The following is an 18,763-nucleotide window of genomic DNA, read 5'->3' on the forward strand; positions in this document are numbered from 1 at the left end:
TTGTGCCTAATTTTTAGATGGAATTAATCAAAGAAGATATTCAAAGGATTGGAAACCAACTATTCAAAAAGTAGATGGAAAATTTTTAAGCGTATAGAAGTAGAGCGACTGAATCTTAACAGATTGATAAGTTATGGATTAGTTGTAAAATTTAACCATGTTTACTTAAACCCTAAACCCAATAATATTAATCCATGGCAAATCAATTATCCAAGACTGATCTTAACAGATTGATAAGTTTATGGATTAGTTGTAAAATTTAACCATGTTTACTTAAACCCTAAACCCATAATATAATCCATGGCCCAAATCAATTATCCAAGACTGAACTAAACTAAAAATATCTCAACCCAAACCCAATAAACATCTTACAGATTAAATATTAAAATTAATAAAATAAAATAAACAGAAAAGAAAAAATGAATAAAATAAACAACAACAAAACCCAATTCTCATATGCAATAGGGTAAGGGGAGGTAGGGTAGTAGGCTGCCCCAACGCCAGGTTGAGAGTAGCTTCCGTGGAAGACCTCCGGCAGTCAGAAAATTAAAAATATAGATAAAATGCAAGCATGTAAATAAATCAAAAATACATAGTTGAACAGTATTCTATGCAGTTATTAATATCATTAAATCATGTGCGTCTGTAATGGGCAGTAATCCTGCAAAAAAAAAATCCCTGCGAAAAAATCTCTGTATATAGACAGAAACGTAAGACCCGACTAAAATTAAAAGTAGAGAGAATGATACACAGAAGTCAAACGATAGTAAACCCGTTCTAAACCTTCATAAATATCAATAACAGAAACGAATAAAAAGTAAAAATCATGAAAATTACTACAAAAATATTAAAAAAATACAGAGATAATACACCCTAGAGATGCACTACTCGATTATCCTAGTTTAAGTCTCCATACTTTCCTTAAAGCTAAAAGCCCTAATATTTTGCATTCGGCTCACTCAGTGTGTCACTCGTTTAGAAAACTAATGCCGGTCGCGTTTAGAAAACCCTAATCTTTCTTTTCTTAATTTTTATGAGACTTTCATGGTTGGAGCTCTCAGCCTCTCATCGTGTAAGATTTCATTTCGGCTCATCGTCAAAGCTCTCAATAGTAAGTTCTAATTAATTGTTTTTTATTATATTAATTAATTTGATGTTTATTAACATATTATTTGTTATTGGCTTCTATTTAAGTATTTGGATTCTGTTTTCCGTCTGGTTTGTAACGCTGCTGCCTGTTTTCTTTGTGTAAAAGTTCATTTTTTTTAATTTCTTTGGTTTTGTTTTAGTCTAATTCTGGTGCTTTAGCTAATGTTTCATTTGTTTTTTATAATTTACATTCTTATGTGTTTTTTTCATTACATATAGATTTTCAAACTTATTTATATGGTTTGTTTGTTTCTCGTTTAGTGATGTAATAACTATTTTTCTTATTTTTTAATCCAAAACTTGTGGGCTCTACTCTTAGTTTCTTTTAAATTAAGATGAAATTATAACTGTTCGGGGATTTACTTGTAAACCTTAGCTCATTGGGTGTTGATTCTTCTTTTTCCTTTCAGAATTTCAAACGAAGGAAAAATGAGTGATATCACAAAATCCAGTGTCTAGAAACAGAGTGAAGGCTAAAAGGGATGATGAGGTGCTCTCAAATAACGGAGATAGAAAAGATCCTGAGAATGGGTTGGAATCTGATTCCGAAATCTTTAAGTTGAAAAGGAGAAAGAAAGAAAAAGAAAAACGGATTGAGCATGAGCAAGAGAATGAAATGAAAAGGCTTGAAAATTTTCTTTTTGGGTCGATTTATTCCCCTGTTGAATTCGGTAAAGAGGCTGAGGAAAATGCTCAAGATGTTGTTGCTGAAGACGGTTCTGCCTTGTTCTTTTTGGACAAATCCCCAAACGATGTGGAATTGTCCAAGGAAAGTGATAATGAGGAGAAGATTCCTAAGGGGAGGAAAGCTGTTTGGGGGATGATGGGGAAAGAACCGCTATAAACATAGCTAAGGTTAATAGGTTGAGGAAGCTGAGGAAGGAAGACGGCGAGAGTGTGATTTCTGGTTCTGAGTATGTTTCCAGATTGAGGGCTCAACATGCTAAGCTGAACACTGGAACATTTTGGGCCGATTTAGATTCGGGGTTAAGGAATGATTGTAGTTATGATGACGAATCTTCTGATGAAGAAAAGGGTGTATTGCCAGCCTCTGTTTTTGGAAATGGTGAAGTTGTTGATGATATTCTTAGGACAAATGAAGATCTGCTGGTGAAGAGTAGGGTTAAGTTGTTGCCAGGGCTTCTCGAGTATTCGAGACTAGTGGATGCAAATGTTGAAGAACCTTCCAACGGTCCACTAAATTCAGTTCAGTTCCATAGGAACGCTCAGTTACTTCTTGTTGCTGGATTGGATCGGAGGATCAGGTTTTTCCAGATCGATGGTAAACGGAATACCAAAATACAAAGTGTTTTTCTTGAAGATTGTCCGGTTCATAAAGCATCTTTCTTACCGGATGGTTCCAAGGTCTTATATCAGGAAGGAGGAAGTTCTTATACTGTTTGATTTGGTGAAAGAAAAAGTCGATAAGATAGGACCATTGGTTGGTAGGGAGGAAAAAAGCTTGGAAGTTTTTGAGATTTCCCGGATTCTAGTACAATTGCATTTGTGGGAAATGAAGGCTATATTGCTGGTGTCATCCAAAACAAAGGAACTGATTGGAACACTTAAGATGAACGGAACAGTCCGCTCCCTAGCTTTCGCCGATGACGGTAACCAATTACTGAGCTCGGGTGGTGATGGAGAGGTCTACCATTGGGACTTGAGAACGAGAACATGCTTCCATAAGGCTGTTGATGAAGGCTGCATTAATGGTACGGCTCTTTGTACATCGCCAAATGGAAGAATGTTTGCAGCTGGATCCGACAGTGGGATAGTGAACATATACAACAGGGATGAATTTTGGGAGGAAAAGAAAACCGATCAAGACTGTCGAGAATTTAACCACCAAAGTCGATTTTATGAAGTTCAATAGTGATGCTCAAATACTGGCCATCTGTTCTATCATGAAGAAAAACAGTTTGAAACTGATGCATGTCCCATCGTTTACGGTATACTCTAACTGGCCTCCACCAAATAAGAACTTACATTATCCTCGCTGTCTGGATTTCAGTCCCTGTGGCGGTTTCCTGGCAGTTGGAAATACTGCTGGCAAAGTACTATTATACAAGTTGCATCATTACGATCATGCCTAGAGTGGATCTTCACCTCTTCAATTCGTTTGAAGCATTGTGTAGTCTTGTAAGGTGAGTGCACTCTGCTGATATATTAGTTTCACCCTTTCTTGATATCACGCGGAAGGTACCGCCATTTCCGATCGCGGAACACCATTATCTATTTTTTGATGTTTCGGTTTTTGCCGTTTACCTTCGGTTTCGGATACAACAGCTTAAAACAGGTGTTTATAGTGTATGAACTTATTGGTTGTTTCTAGATTTTTTCTTCTCTGATATAGTTTCGCGTAATGATATATTCTTCCAACAATTTTGGCATGCATTATTGGATATTGGAAACTATTTTTTTCGCATAATCTTCCCCATCCGAGGTTTCTCTCATTGGATTTGCGCTTGAGTTTGTTGTTTGCCTAATGGAATCATGGGTGCTGAAATGCTTGGCCCATGCTAGGCAGTGCAGGAATACTGTCGTTATGCTTTGGCCATTCTGTAAGTAGAAGATCATTTATTCACACAGGAGAAGCAAATAGAGATTTCAATGTGTACCAAAAGTATCATCAGTAAAAGCATCTAATAACCAACAATAAGATCTTTGGTAATAGGTTGAGCCACAAAGATGGCTAGAAGGATCATCAGATGAATTTTTATCAATATCAGAAGGCGATCCCTCATAATAATCTACACGAAAAAAAGGCTCACCTTATAAGTTCAACAGCAAGAGCCTCTAAACTATTTCTCAATCAACTTGCTCTTCTCTTTTTCCTTTCAGGTTTCTCCAATTGGATGAGAATTTTTTTTCTCCTTTAGTGCTCAAACTCTCTTGAGAGGAAATGAGGACGCTGAGCGACGGAGAAAGCTGAAGGAGATCACAAATAGAGTTCACTCCTCTTTTTGTCTCTCTTAAGCTCACGCCTAAGTGGTGTTGGGTACGATTGTATATGAGACGAGATTGATCATCAGTTATTTGAGTTTAACATCAAAAAGGAATGGACTCAACTCGATATTTTAACAAGTCGAAGCGAACTTCTTACATGAAAAAAATAATATATTAAAATTTAAAATAAATTATTGATAATATTAACGTTTATATGTTGTTCTTTTTAAATTCAATATAAGGTCTCATGTATTTCAAGTTTATGTTGTTATTTTTAAATTCAATATAAGGTCTTCATGTATTTAAAGTTTAGGTTTGAGCATGAACCGAGCTTGAATTTGAGCTTCAATCGAATTAAGTCTAAGACGTTTTGAGTTAAAATATTTTCAAACTCGAGTCGAGCTTCAATTTTTGATTTCGAGTCAAGCTTGAAAGTTTTAAACTCGTGAGTTTTCGAATCAATTCGAGCTCAACTTTAAAATTTTCAAGTCGACTCGAGCTTCAAACTCGACTCCAATTCGTTTAGAACTCTAGTGTTGGGACAACTTGGTGTGCAACCAGTTTCCTACAACTCGGTAAACTGCCCTCCAAGTCCCCAACTCTTATTTTTAATAAAAAAAAATCATCTTTTTAACTTATTATGGGTCCAAATCTCATCCATTAACCCTAATCTTGGCTCATTATTCTAATTAATCCACTACTCATTTATCTTAATTGGAATCAACATACGGATATTATTAATTCTAAATTTTGGATCGAGACCCAACCTAAGTACTCTCTTTGAAACTTTAATTTACCTTATCATTACCATTTGATGTTTGGATCTAAAGAAAATGAATTTATCTTGTCCAATTTAATTTTACATGATCATATTAAATTTGAACATTTTTTGCATATCTCAAATCAGATCGGATCTAAATAGAAAGGAAACAGTCAACATGAGTTTTAGGCCGATGGTGCAAATTGTATAGGCAAAAAGAGGTCGTATATTTAAAAAAAAATTAATGTGATTCTCGTATATTTTTCTTTGAATGTGACATTTCAACTCATAAAACAAATCCAATGTGATCATTTGATCAACGTTTTTTAGTTGTTGTGACAGTTATAGTATTGGTGTGCCAATTCACGATGTTGATGTAGCGATCCACGGTGCTAACATGGCAGTTTATCACCTTGTTGAGTTACCAATTTAGTCAGTCTACCATGTCACCGCCACGTTAATCTACATGTGGACTGTCATGTCAACATTGTGGATTGTTGTCAGCACCGTGAACTACCATATTAGTATAATGGTCAACGATGAAAAACGTGGTCAAATAGTCACATTATATTTATTTTTGAATTAGAGAATCACGTTGAAAGAAAAATAATATTAGGAACATATTATTTTTTTTTCAAAAGAACAGAAGCTCCAGTGTATCTTTTTTTCTTGCCAATTTTATATGAGCAAATGTCATTCCAACCAAGATTGTCGGGGAAAATTTCAGCGACAGTGACATTTTCAAGAACTTCGTTTCGAAATACTAAAGTGATCGCCATCCATTAAGGCAATCTCTCATCAGATACACAGTTTTTAATATAGATTTGACCATTATGATCAACTAGAAATCATTTGATCAAAGATCTTGAATGGTTCAAACAGCTTCCATTTTCTCTCATTTTCCCCAGCAGAAATTCCAGCATTGCTTTCCTTTTGGATGATTTCCCAGGTTTTCTTTACCGTTACTGTGTTTTGTTTCTGCATGAATCATATACATACAACTGTATGATCAGTAAAACGTTAATGGAGAAGCCAATGACTGTAAAATATCCTTGCAGAAGCCAATCTTCGTACATTGTTTTGATCTCTTTTTATATGGTTCACACTGTTTACCTGTATTCTTCGTCTGTAACATTTGTGAAAAGGGCAGATGGTTTCCTAGGCAACAATCGAACTGGTTTCATCAGTTCATCAGAGTCTTTACATGATCATGTTGCTAAAGATGAAGCAGGGACGAACTCTTCTCATGTTAAAACTGTTAAGATTGAAGACAATGTAGAAAAAGCCATTGAAGAAACCGGAAACAAAAGAAAGCCTATTAAGTTCTACATCGACAGGGATATCGATATTGATCAGTTAATTGCTTCGTTGATGTCTGAAAATAATGAAACCGAAACGTTTGAAACAATAAGTGGCAAACTGCTTGAAGGAGAATTGAGAAATGCAATGGCAACCGAGGCAGGAGGGAAAGAGCCAGGCGTAGCAGGGGATGAAGCAGGATTAAACCCGCCGCCGCCGCTTCTTTAGCCAAAATCACAAGGACAAAGGTGAACAAAGTTGTTCCGGAACCAAAGTCACATAATGTGGTAAAACCCGAACCTGTTCCATCATCCTGTTCGGGTCGATCATATTCATTCATGACATCCCCAGGAAATTTAACCAAGACTAGCTGGATAACTCAAGTCACTTGGTGCATGGACAGATGTGTGTCTGCATTAAACCTAGGCTTAGGCTCCCCTCTTCCAAGAAATGAAAAGATTATTCGAAACGGGCTGGTTTTCGACGAACCATTCTTGTTAGAAGTTATTTTTCACAACAGGATGAAGCAGTATAAGTGTTTAATTAATGATCGTATTTGGCTTCGGCAATCTATGTTCCATACTATGCAGGCCTTGATGTTGGTCGTACCTTTGGGACCCTACTGGTTTTAGAGAGACCATGATGCGGTTGAGCTTGTCAAGTGGTTTGCAGGTAGACCTGAATGGACAAAAATGTGGGGTCGAGATCATTTCTTGGTTGCTGGATGAATCAATTTTAGGAGGGACCCAAAAATGTGTCTGATTGAGGGAACGGACTCCTGAATTTCCCTGAATCGAAGAACATGACGATGCTGGTGATCGAGTCAAGTCCTTGGAACAACAACGCTTTGCAATACTGCATCCTACGTATTTCCACCCTTCAAAAGAGTGATGATGTGTTTCAATGGCAGACAGAATGAGAAGACTGAAGAGGCGGTTGCTGTTTTCTTCGCAGGTGCACGAAGGCCTAATCCAGAACGAGTCAATCCGCAACGAAATTATTGATCAGTGATTAGCTTCAAGGAAGAAATGAAGGTTCCTAGAATGTGATCAAAGCCAGAGGTGCACAAGGCAGACAATTTGATGAAGTTGTTTCAAAGTTCCATCTTTGCTTACCTCCAGGGGATTACTACACCCATGAGGTCAATATTCGATTCGATATTGGCCGGTTGCATTCCAGTTTTCTTCCATCCAGGTTCAGCGTATGTTCAATATATATGGCATTTCCCCAAGGATTATACACAATACTCGGTGTTGATACCAGCCAGTGTGGTTAAATCCGGCGACACCAACATCGAAAAACTATTGCAAAGATCCCAAGAGAGAAAAGAGAAGCAAGAGGGACGAGGTCATAAACCGATCCCGAATGTGATCTATGCAACCCTGCTCGATTGGAAACAATTGAAGATGCATTCGACCTCACAATTAAGGGGTGTTGACAGAGTCGAAACGATTAGGAAGAAAAAGAAAGATGGGAAAGAAGTGAATTCCGAATTCCCTGAACACGAAGTCTTGGAAGTACTTCATTTGGGAAACTGGGAGGCCATGAATGGGATCCTTTCTACTCAGAAAACTTGGAACACGGCACATGAATCCGAAAAGCAATAAGGTAAAAATGAAGGGCCTTCAAGGATGAGATGCAGCTTTTTCCTTTCAGTTCTAGCTCGTTAATGTCAAGTGGTGGTGATGTATTAGCATAAGAAACTTGAAGGAGAAGCAACAGTGTAACGGCCGCATCGTAACGGTTTTAAAGGCCACCGCGAAGCAATATTATAGCAACGCAACCACCCGCGACAACCGTAACATTTTAAAAAATTACGCCAGCTACAGCCGCAACACGTTACGTAACGTCCGTAGCATCCATAACTAGATTTTACATATTGCGGCTGTGCGGACGGTTGCATTGCTATAATATTGTATCGCGGGCCTTCAAAACCATTACAATGCGGTCGTTACACTGCGTTGCGGCCTCAATTTAATACCACGACCCAAACGGTCTTCTTATTTATTTGATTGATTGCTATTTTTCAATTAATGGCGACTAGATGTTATACATTTAATTAGAATGAGAGAAATGCACTGGGTAAGGCTCAAACCCAGGTCAAGGATGATACATCCATTGGGCCAACCAGGTTACTCATGTTGTTTTTATTTTTTTTTTAAACGCCAAGTTATACTTTTGTTATTGGTTAACTAGAGTTCTCGGTCGAGAGATCAAAATATATAAATCGAAAATATAGGGAGCAAGTCTGATCTTTTTTTAAAGTGATGATCAAAATCGATGGAGCCAGAATATAAGGATCAAATGTGTAATTTACCCTTTTTACTTTTCTTGGACATAACAATCCAAACTACGACGAAAGAGTGAGGCATTGTCTTGTTAATACCATTAAAATTTTAATTTTATCTATTATAGTACTAAATTTTTATTTTCGTTTTAATTATGTCATTGGGTTATTAAATTATTTACAATTGGTTACGTCATCGTGCCCTTAAAGATTTAACAATTTCAATTGTATAATTGAAACAGAAATGAAATTTAATGTTATAATTGATAAAATTGAAAGTTAAATGATATAACAATATAACGACTAAAGTTTGGTGGCATCTGACGCAGTTTATCCTATATATAAGAGCCAGTGGAGCAGATATTAAGCTCTCCCAAAACAAAAACCATTCACAGCCTCAAGCCATAAAATTTGCCTCAAATCCCTTTCAAGATCCTTACAACTTACAAGCCAAGCCAATCCTTCATTCCCCCCCTTTCGTGGTCTCAAAAATTTCCAGTTTCCGGTTTCAACACGCCAAATGTCTGCCTTGCCACGGCAGTTGTAATATACCCGCCACCTTTTCATGGCTGGCATGTCCACTCTATTAGACCTCGCTTCATCGGAGGTTCCTCCGTCGTAAACCCACCCTTACTCCGGACCAAACAACCGTCGTTCTCGTTCGCGTCTCGGGTTTCTCCGCCAGCGAGAGCCAGGGTTTCACCGCCGCCAAGGAGGAAGGTCCATCTTGCCTGTTCGTTGGCCCCGAAACCGCCAGTCAAGAAACCTTAGAGGCCCTCTATTGCCAAGTAAGAAACCTAACTTAATTTCTCTTATTTAAAAAAATAAGCAATTGTTCACTGAACTAATTACAAACTGTTTTTGGAAATTATTAGGCACGAGATGCATATTACAGTGGGCAGCCTTTGATTGTTGATGACATGTTTGATAGAGTAGAGGTAACTAACTTTGTGTAAATTTTGAGTATTTTTTATCAGCCAACTAATTTTCCCTAATTTAATTTTGACTGATGCATAGTAATGTTTTTGCTTTTATATACAGTTAAAGCTACGTAGGTATGGTTCTAAATCCGTTGTTAAGTACCCTCGATGCAGTATAAGGCGACATTCTACTTATGCAGATGCAGAGGTAATTCTTTTTTGTATTATGTATTTGTTCTACATATCATTGTTGGTTCTTATGCCTGTTCAATGCTTTACGTATGTCCCAATTCAGCTCTAGGTTCACGTTACTTATATCTGGTTAAGCCTAATACAAGTAAAAAAGAAAACAAACCCATTTATATTATGTTGCTCCCTGATTTTTTTATCTTTACTATATCTGATGTGGTAAGGTCTTATATGATACGTCTATATGCTAAATGAGTTACTAGGGTAGGAAGATTTCCTTTTATTCGTGCTTGTTCTGGTTGAATATGAGCTTTTCTTGGATGTAGGGCAGGAAGATTTGTCGCAAAGTTGGCATTAGCGAGCATATGGATCCTGATTTTGCATTTGGCTGTACTTTGTGCCTTGTGCCTATCATTTACACAATTAGTCTAGCATATCAAGAACCATTCAGTTCAGATATGCCCTATGACAGCCAAGCAGCCACTTAGAGTTTCTTCCACTGTTAATGGCATTCTCTTTATGGGCATTGGTTCGTGACTGGCTATCCACTTGCATCAGCTGCTGGTAAGAGTTCTAACAAATTGATATGTTGGCTTTTGACTGCTACTTTGGAATCACTCTAATTCATACTTTCTTCAGTTCGGGTGCTTCAAAGACTGTGGAGAAATGATTTGGTTAGCTCTGAAGGGGGCATGCCCTAATTGTGGGAGGTGAATCCTAACAATTTTTTATCTTGCGTTTATTTTGTTTCAGAAATCAGAAAGCACCATATCCTTTTTTTCTTTTAACCTAGTCATTAGTAGCTTCTCTTACAAAAGTAACCACTGATAGGCTTCCTGTTAGTCTTAACTGATTTATCATTTTTCTTGTAGGTATTTGCATTTGTGAAATCTGAAAAATTCAATGGTTCCCCACAGAGAGCAGAGTGTCATGTCTGTGACAGCACTCTAGAGTTTGGTGCTAAGACTGAGGTAATGTAGCCTGCTTACATTGATACCTGAATGGTACTTTCTAGTACTGTTCTTTAACTTATTTAAATTGGGCGGGTGAGTTTTGTGGGTGCTTTCTTAGAAATGCCTTAATAGAAACTGCTTATATATCATAACATCTTAAGTTTTACAGGATTTATTTATATGTTTCCTAGTTATTTTTAGTGTTTAAATCAGATGAATCAGCATTCTTTTTTAGTCTTTGTTTTCATAATATTTTGTATGATTACATATCATAAATTACTATGTATAGGGAATATCAATGGTGAAACTATCAGCTATTTTGCTGGGTTGTTGACCTGCACTCTGGTTTTGCAGCAATCTGTGTCTAGACTTGGGAGAAAATGGTATATGTCGTATTTATCTCGTGTCACGAAGAGGTAGAAGCCGGAGGTGGATGTGAGCCATCTGCAATGCGTACACAACATAACTGTTAATAAAAGCATGATTCTTCTCTTCAATTTTCAGTTCTTTTTTGCAGGAACTAAATGGACTACTGGACTTGTTATACTGTAGAATGATGTAACGAGACTCTTGAAATTTATGTATAGAAGACTTGCTATCTTAGTATGAAAAATAAATGGTTATATTGCTTTTGGAGAATGTTATGTTGTACAAAACAGCGAGCCAGCTTATGACATTATCCTGCATTCATGCAATTGACTTGATATTGTAGTCTCTGTCTGAGTCTGAAGAGCGGAAGCGTAGAGCTCCGTCATGGAAACTAGCTTTGACGATCTGCAAAATCAAAATTTTAGATGTAAACTTTAATGGCTATTTGCATTTCTCGAGTAACGAAGTTTCTCATTGTTTTGGGAACGATGAGTGATTTCTCATCTATGGTCAAATCCTTAAAATGACTTGAAACAGAGAATTATTGAAGCAAAAAAGCCCTTCTAATTCTTCGTCTACTTTTAGTTATCATTGCTTAATAGTCATATATTATCCCAGTGGACATGACTACAAAACTACAAACAAATAGCGAAATAATTATGAAGGGTGTTCGCATTTTGAAAACGGTAGTCTTTATCCATCGTTATGGGTTAAGTATGGTTAAATACTAGCGATTGTTATGGGTTAAAGTATGCTTATAGAATCTCATATTATCGATCGTTTTGAGTTAATTATGATTAAATACTTACAGAATCTTAGAGTTTAATATGATTTTAGAGATTAAATTTGGATAATTTTAAAGATTTGTGTTTTAAATATGATAAAAGGATTAGGAATCAATTACGTGAAATGTTATACATATTCTTAGAATTTTGAATATTTTTTTTAAAAAAAATATGAATAAAGATAAAAAAAAAATATTAGAACTTATTTAGGAGATGGAATCAGGACCCATAATTGTTTTGTAATTTAAAATTTGCATTAAGATTTTGGGAGATTCCCCACACATGAATCATCATGTTATACATTGAACATTTAACAAAAATGAATCGTGCCTCAACTTTAAATCAGCATTATTTAAATTCATAAATGATTAAGAATCATATCCACATAGATTTAAATCAGAAGGTTAGATAATAATAAAAAAAAACATGGAGACATGATCATTTGATTTAAAGTGGATGAGTAAAGAAGGAATATGATTTCTTTACTATTTTGAAGGGTTCTGAATTTTGACTAATTTCATTCACAATCCAAGCTAAAGCGCAGTGAAACCCACAGGCTGCTTTACTATTTTGATCTGAATTTTCTTTACTATTTTTGCTATTTGCGATTTTAATCATCATTCTTACTGTCCAATATGTCTCAAGATAAAGCACAGTGATTTATGCTTATAAAGAATTAAAGAAATGAGCCCACTAAACGATTTAAATGATAAAAGAGATGGTGTTCTCTTTAGAAGTCCTGAGTTCGAATAACAACATTTACATGGTGATAGGAGATGATAATGGAGTGATGAATGTTGTTCGAAGTTGAAGAATTAAGCCTAAGGCTCTAGACTCAATCAAAGAACAAACTAAAGATGGTTTAGGGTTCTTTATGGGTAAAGTTGCTAGAAATCAAACAAGAAGATATTGATTAGTTTAATGATGAAGCAAGAACAATAATTGAATGAAAAGAACAATGAAGAATGAATCAAACAAACGAAATAACAAGAATCGATGAAAGATGAAAGAAGAACTCCCTTAGGCAATTTAAGAGTTAACACAAAGCCCCTTAGGATTATTGATTGAATTGGAAATTTCAAACAAGAACAATATGTGATGAACAAGACAATGGAAACTAACAAAAAGGATAAAAAAAAAGATAAACAAGCGTATAAAGATAGAAACACTTAGCCAAATTAGAATTTTTTAGCTAAAAAACGTTACTAACACAGAATCAAACAAGAAAGTGAACATTAGAAAGATAATGTGACCACTATGATGAATATATATGTAAAACGAATTACGAAAAGATAAATAAAATAATGAAAGAACTCGAATTGAAGATTCCTATAGTATGTATGGTGATGGTGATGGTGATGATGATGAAGATAAATTGATGTCTTCTGAACCTTTCTAGCCGAAATTAACTAGGCAAACTCGATAATTGACTATAACCAGCCCTCTTAATCATAATTAAGAGGCCTCTTAATCATAATTAAGAGGCCTCTTAATCATAATTAAGAGGCAAACCGGAGCGTTGAGATCTCATTTACGAAGAACATGAAGAACTAAGTGATAAAGAATGATTCAAAAGCACAAGGCTATCAATACATGCAAAAACTTACTCACGTTGTATTGTTATTCAATAAAGATGTGATTTACAATGGGAATGGAGTCTCGTTTATGTAGGTGAGGAGTTAACATGAATCCTAAGTAATTAATGAATAAAATAATAAAACTCTATCTTAACTCCTAATAAAATAGTAAATCTAATCCTAAAAGATAATGCATTTTCATATATAATTATATTACAAATTAAAGTATATTTTATTAAAATATTGATATGAGAAACTATTGGTCGAACAGAGAACCTTAGTGAATAGATTGCAGCAAGTTCATGAATCTTAACAACATTATCAGTGTCCTCCACAGACCAGGGCTTTTTATTACTACTCAAATGACTCTATTAAACATAAAATATATTGATTCAATGAAAACTCAAAATATTGATTTTTAAAAAAAAAATATGTTAAAGGTAGGGTTGTAAATGAGACGTGACATATCCTGAGTTACTTGAGTTTGACTCGATCAAAGTTCAGTTAACATTCGAATCGAATATACTCGATTCAAGCTCGAATTCAACTCGAGTTCTTAACAATTCGAAGCAAGTTACTTGATGTACGATTTGAAAAGCTTGCGAATAACTCAAAAAAATAATATTGTTAAAGTTTGACCCGAATTCAAAGTGGCACAATTTAATTAAGAAATTAATAAACTTAGTTTGATTAAAAGTATATAAATTTACTAAAGCAAAGAACTTTATTAAATTAGCTTTTTATAAAGTAACTTTTACTTTATTTAGTTTCCTTTGTAATCAAGTATTTATCCCTATAAATAGATACAAAGGGTTTTTCTTTCTCACCTTTTGTATTTTCTTCCTTCATATTAGTGAAAATTTTCTCCTCTATTCGTGTTTTTTCATTTTGAGTTTTCCACATAATTCTTGGTGTTCTTTGTTTTTGTTTTGTTTTCTAATTATGTTTATTTGTTTACCGATAATCGTTTCGATATTATAACAAATTGTTATAAAAGCTTCGGGTTTAAGATTATGGTAACAATGAAGTATGATATTCTACTGTTAGATCAACACACTAGGTTCCCTATATGCCGGTGAAGATTCAAGATGTTCTTCCACAATTAGATCTTGATGATACAATAGAAGGATTTAATAAGAAGTTGATAACACAATAGAAGAATGATGAAAAGTGTAAGGATCATAAAGCTTTTTCACATATTCATTTACACATACAAAAATTAGATTTTGTAAGATGTCTTGAAGGAGCAGACAACTGCTTCGTTGTGAGTCAAGTTAGAGCAACTGTGCATGCGAAAATCATTAACCAGTAAGTTGCACTTAAAGCAGTGACTTTATTCACTCAAGTTGTTAGAAGGTTCGTCTCTTGAAGAGCACCTAACCATATTCAAGAAAATTGTCTCTGATCTATAGACTTTAGAAGAGAAGCATTACCAAGAAAACTTAAGACTAATCCTCTTATGTTCACTGACTCATTTCTACTCATCTTTCAAAGACATAATTTTGTACAGCCGTGAAACACTAACTTTTAAAGCGGTGTACAATGGCTTGTACTCATTCGACAAGATGAAGCATCTGTTTATGGTTGTGAGTCTCAGACAGAGGGTCTGGTGGCACATGGATTGACTAGCTTAGACCATGGAAGAAAAGGCGAGTATTCTTCTGGTGGTAAAGAAATGGGTAGATCAAAATCTTCTAACAGAGGTAAAACTTGTCGCTTTTGTAAAAAAAATGTCATATTAAAATAGAGTGTTATAAGTTTCAGATTAAGATAAAGAGAGAGGCTGAAGAACAATCTACAAAGAGATCTGGTGTTGCAGATGTTAAATAAGATGTTAAGGGTAAACTCCTAGTAGCTTCTGACAATATTACGAAGGCGAGTGAGAAGTGGATCCTTGACTTTGGTTTGCACCCTATGAATTTGTGTCATTAGGTGTTACATTGATGGGTAAAAATGCATCATGTAAGATTGTAGGTGTTGGCAGTTTCAGAGTTTATATGCATGATAACATTGTTAGAACATTGAATGATGTTCGTCACGCTCCATATTTGAAGTGTAACCTAATATCACTAAGTACCCTCGATAAAAAAGAGTATAAGTACTCCGCTGAGATGGAGTTTTGAAGGTTAGAAAGGGTTCACTTATTGTGATGAAGGTAGATAGAAAGAACAGAAGGTTGTAAATTCTCCAAGGGTCTATGATTACTGGTGATTTTGTTGTTGCATCATTCGCGCTGTTAGAGGAATATGTAACTAGACTTTGGCATATGCGCCTGGGGGTATATGAGCAAAATTGCCATGACAGAGTTGATGATGGTCAAGGAATTTGTAAGCTATCATTCTACGAACATTGCATGTTTGGAAAAAAATGAGAGTATGTTTTGCCAAAGGAATCCATAACACGAAGGGTACATTAGATAACATTCATTTTGATATATGGGGTCTGTTTAGAGTACCTCTCATAGAAGCGCAAACTATATGTTAACAATCATTGATGACTATTCCTAAAAGTTTTAGTCTTTCTTCCTAAAGTAGTTTGAGTGATGTGATAGCCACATTCAAGAATTGAAAGATAATGATTGAGAAACAGACTGAAAGGCAAGTTAAACACCTCTGTACTGATAATGGCTTAGATTTCCATTGTGATGAATTGAATAAGTTATACAAGAAAGAAGGGATTGTGAGGCACTTGATAGTTTGTCATATGGCACAACCAAATGGTGTTGCTGAGCGAATGAATATAATGATAATGGAGAGGGTTTATTGTATGCTCTCCAATTCTAGTCTATCGAAATCATTTTAGGTTAAAGCTGCTTTGCTAGCTTTTTTTTTTGATTAACATGTCTCCATCCATGGCTATTGACAAAAAGACTCTGCAAGAGGTATGTTTTAGCATGCCTGGGGAATACTCTGATTTAAAAATATTTAGTTATCCTACGTATGTTCATGTAAACAATGGTAAATTGGATCATAGATCCATGAAGTGCATATTGATAGGATACAAATCAGGAGTAAAAGGATATAAGCTGTGATGTCCCGTAAACAGAAATAGTTATCATCAAAGATGTTATATTTGATGAATCTTCTATGTTACGAGGATCAACCCTCAGTGTAACTACTAAGGATTTGCAAGAAGCATAGTGTACACAAAAATAGTGGAGTTTCAATTTGGAAACAAGATCTGTGTTGAGTTAATCGATCGACGGAATAGGCTAAGAGGGGGTAAATTGGCAATAAAAATTTCGGTGGAAGCTTTTGCAGAAAATTGAAAATATTTGCACAGCGATTTAGAGTGGTTCGACTTTCTCAACCAAAGTCTACATCCACTACCTTAGCTGTCCACACTAAGGATTTTCCATAAATTCACTAATTTGTCTTTCTTTTGAGGACAAAGAGTAACCTTACAAATCCCTCAAGAATTATACCCCAAATTCTTGAGAATACTCTCTCCCAAAGAGAACAATACAAATTTTGCAAACTTACAAGAAAATCCTCACAAGGAAAGATGTTTACACAATTCTAGAACAAAGAAAGAACACTCAAGAATATTACAATTAAGCACAATAAGTGTTCTTGAAAGCAAAAATGAATATTGAATGAAATAGGCTTGAAAATGCTCAAACTTGAGGTTTGATGCTTTCTCTTTGATTCTTTCTTGATTCTTGATAATTGTTGTTGATCAATGGCTCCTAAGCTTGTTTAAATACACCTTGGATTATTTCTGAACGTTGGGGATCATTAGTGGAGTCAATAGAGCCGTTATTGTGTGAAAACAATTAATAAAACAGTTGGGAGTATATGGTGCATCGATGCATAGGCAATGTGCATCGGTACACTATGTATAAAATTCAAATATTTTAACCGTTGGAAGACTTAGTGCATCGGTACACTAGGGGTGCATCGATGCATAAAATACATTTGATGTTTCAAATAAGCCTGGAGTGCATCCATGCATGATTTGTACATCGATGCATAAAATGTATTCGATGTTCAAATTATTTAGGAGTGCATCGATGCATGCCTTGTGCATCGATACACAAAATGCATTCGGAATTCAATTTATTCAAGGGTGCATAGATGCATTATATAGTGCATCGGTACACTACTCTGAAAAATTGATATTTGGCTCGTTTTTTGGTTCGAAATACTTTGTGAAAATTGTTTCAAAAATATTTTAAGATTAAAACACAATTTTATACTTTAGTAAGGATTTGAAATTGATCTTTTAAAGACTTGAAGTAATATCTTGAAATTCGAGTAAATTGATTCGAATATACTTAGAAAATAATTTGTAAAATCTTAAAGTATATTTATACTTAATTTTTTATATCAAAACATCAAAAATGTTTTCAACAATCTGTATATGATATACCCATAGAGAATAAAACTTCTCTACAACAGTATAATCTATCGTCGTCTATTGCACGAAATAAACCCAGAAAAGAAATCAAGCCCCAAAAAGGTACATAGAGGTTGATCTAGTTGCATACGCTTTGAGTGTTTCTGAACAAATTAATACGAACCAATATCCATCATCCTATTTAAAGGCAATTAGCTACGAAGACTTAGTTAAGAGAATAATCGTAATACATGCGGAAATAGAGTCACTTCACAAGAATGACACTTGAAATTTAGTGAAACTTCCCATCAGAATGCGAACTATTCAATGTAAACAAGTGTAAAAAAAGAAGGAAGGAATTATGAGAGTTGAAAAGCCTAAATATAAGGCAAGACTAATTGCGAAGGGATTTAACAAAATCCCAGGAATTGACTTTAATGATGTGTTTTCTCCAGTGGTAAAACATAGTTCTATTAGAGCTGTTCTTGGAATAGTTGTTATGTGAGATGAGCTTGAGCATCTACACATGAAAACAACGTTTTTACATGGTGAACTTGAAGAATACATTTACATGAAACAATTAGAGGATTTCATCGGTCTCAAAAAAAGATGACCATATCTTTTCATTGAAGAAATCTCTTTATGAACTTAAGTAGTTGCCCAGACAATGATATAAGAGGTTTAATTCTTTTATGGTTTCTCTCGAGTTTAAGCAAAGTAACTTTGATAGTTGTGTTTACTTTAAAAAGGGTCGCAATGGTTCACCCATATATCTATTTCTTTATGTTGATGACATGTTAATAGTCGTTAACAATAAATAAAATATTAGACACTTAAAGACTGAACTTAACAAAGAATTTAAGATGAAAGATTTGGGTTATGCGAAGAAGATCCTTGGAATGGAGATTAGAAGAGACAAAAAACAAGTATATTGTACCTAAGTCAAAAGAGTTACATTAAAAAGGTTCTTCGCAGGTTTAATATGCAGTGTGCGAAGCCTGTGAGCACTTCACTGGTAGCTTACTTTAGACTTTCATCGGATTGTTTGATAAATTTAGAAAAGGAGGTAGAGTACATGTCATGTGTTCCATATTTTAGTACGGTGGGATCTCTAATGTATGCTATGGTTTGTAAGCATTCAAATTTAGCGTATGCTACTAGTTTAGCGAGTAGATACATGGTGAATCTCGG

At 35.1% G+C, this 18,763-nt stretch overlaps 1 protein-coding gene, 1 long non-coding RNA gene and 2 pseudogenes across 2 annotated transcripts; all 4 read left to right on the forward strand.

Annotated features, from left to right (window-relative positions):
- The first annotated feature begins 1,044 nt into the window (after positions 1 to 1,044).
- LOC120145669 lies at positions 1,045 to 3,480 on the forward strand (annotated as a pseudogene).
- A 2,380-nt stretch (positions 3,481 to 5,860) lies between these two features.
- LOC120145670 lies at positions 5,861 to 7,826 on the forward strand (annotated as a pseudogene).
- LOC120145671 lies at positions 7,791 to 10,266 on the forward strand. Its single transcript, XM_039159447.1, has 6 exons — positions 7,791 to 7,841; positions 9,032 to 9,229; positions 9,317 to 9,379; positions 9,483 to 9,569; positions 9,877 to 10,114; positions 10,190 to 10,266. The coding sequence occupies exons 1-5, from the start codon at positions 7,791 to 7,793 to the stop codon at positions 10,036 to 10,038; spliced, it is 561 nt and encodes a 186-aa protein (XP_039015378.1). The 3' UTR covers positions 10,039 to 10,114; positions 10,190 to 10,266.
- Positions 10,267 to 10,421: 155 nt separating this feature from the next.
- Positions 10,422 to 11,135, forward strand: LOC120145285. The gene is made up of 2 exons (XR_005518117.1): positions 10,422 to 10,521; positions 10,858 to 11,135. It is a non-coding gene; the product is annotated as an uncharacterized LOC120145285 (long non-coding RNA).
- Positions 11,136 to 18,763: the final 7,628 nt, after the last annotated feature.

This window comes from Hibiscus syriacus, unplaced genomic scaffold, assembly GCF_006381635.1.
Source record: "Hibiscus syriacus cultivar Baekdansim isolate YM2019G1 unplaced genomic scaffold, ASM638163v2 tig00110893_pilon, whole genome shotgun sequence".
Taxonomy (NCBI): domain Eukaryota; kingdom Viridiplantae; phylum Streptophyta; class Magnoliopsida; order Malvales; family Malvaceae; genus Hibiscus; species Hibiscus syriacus.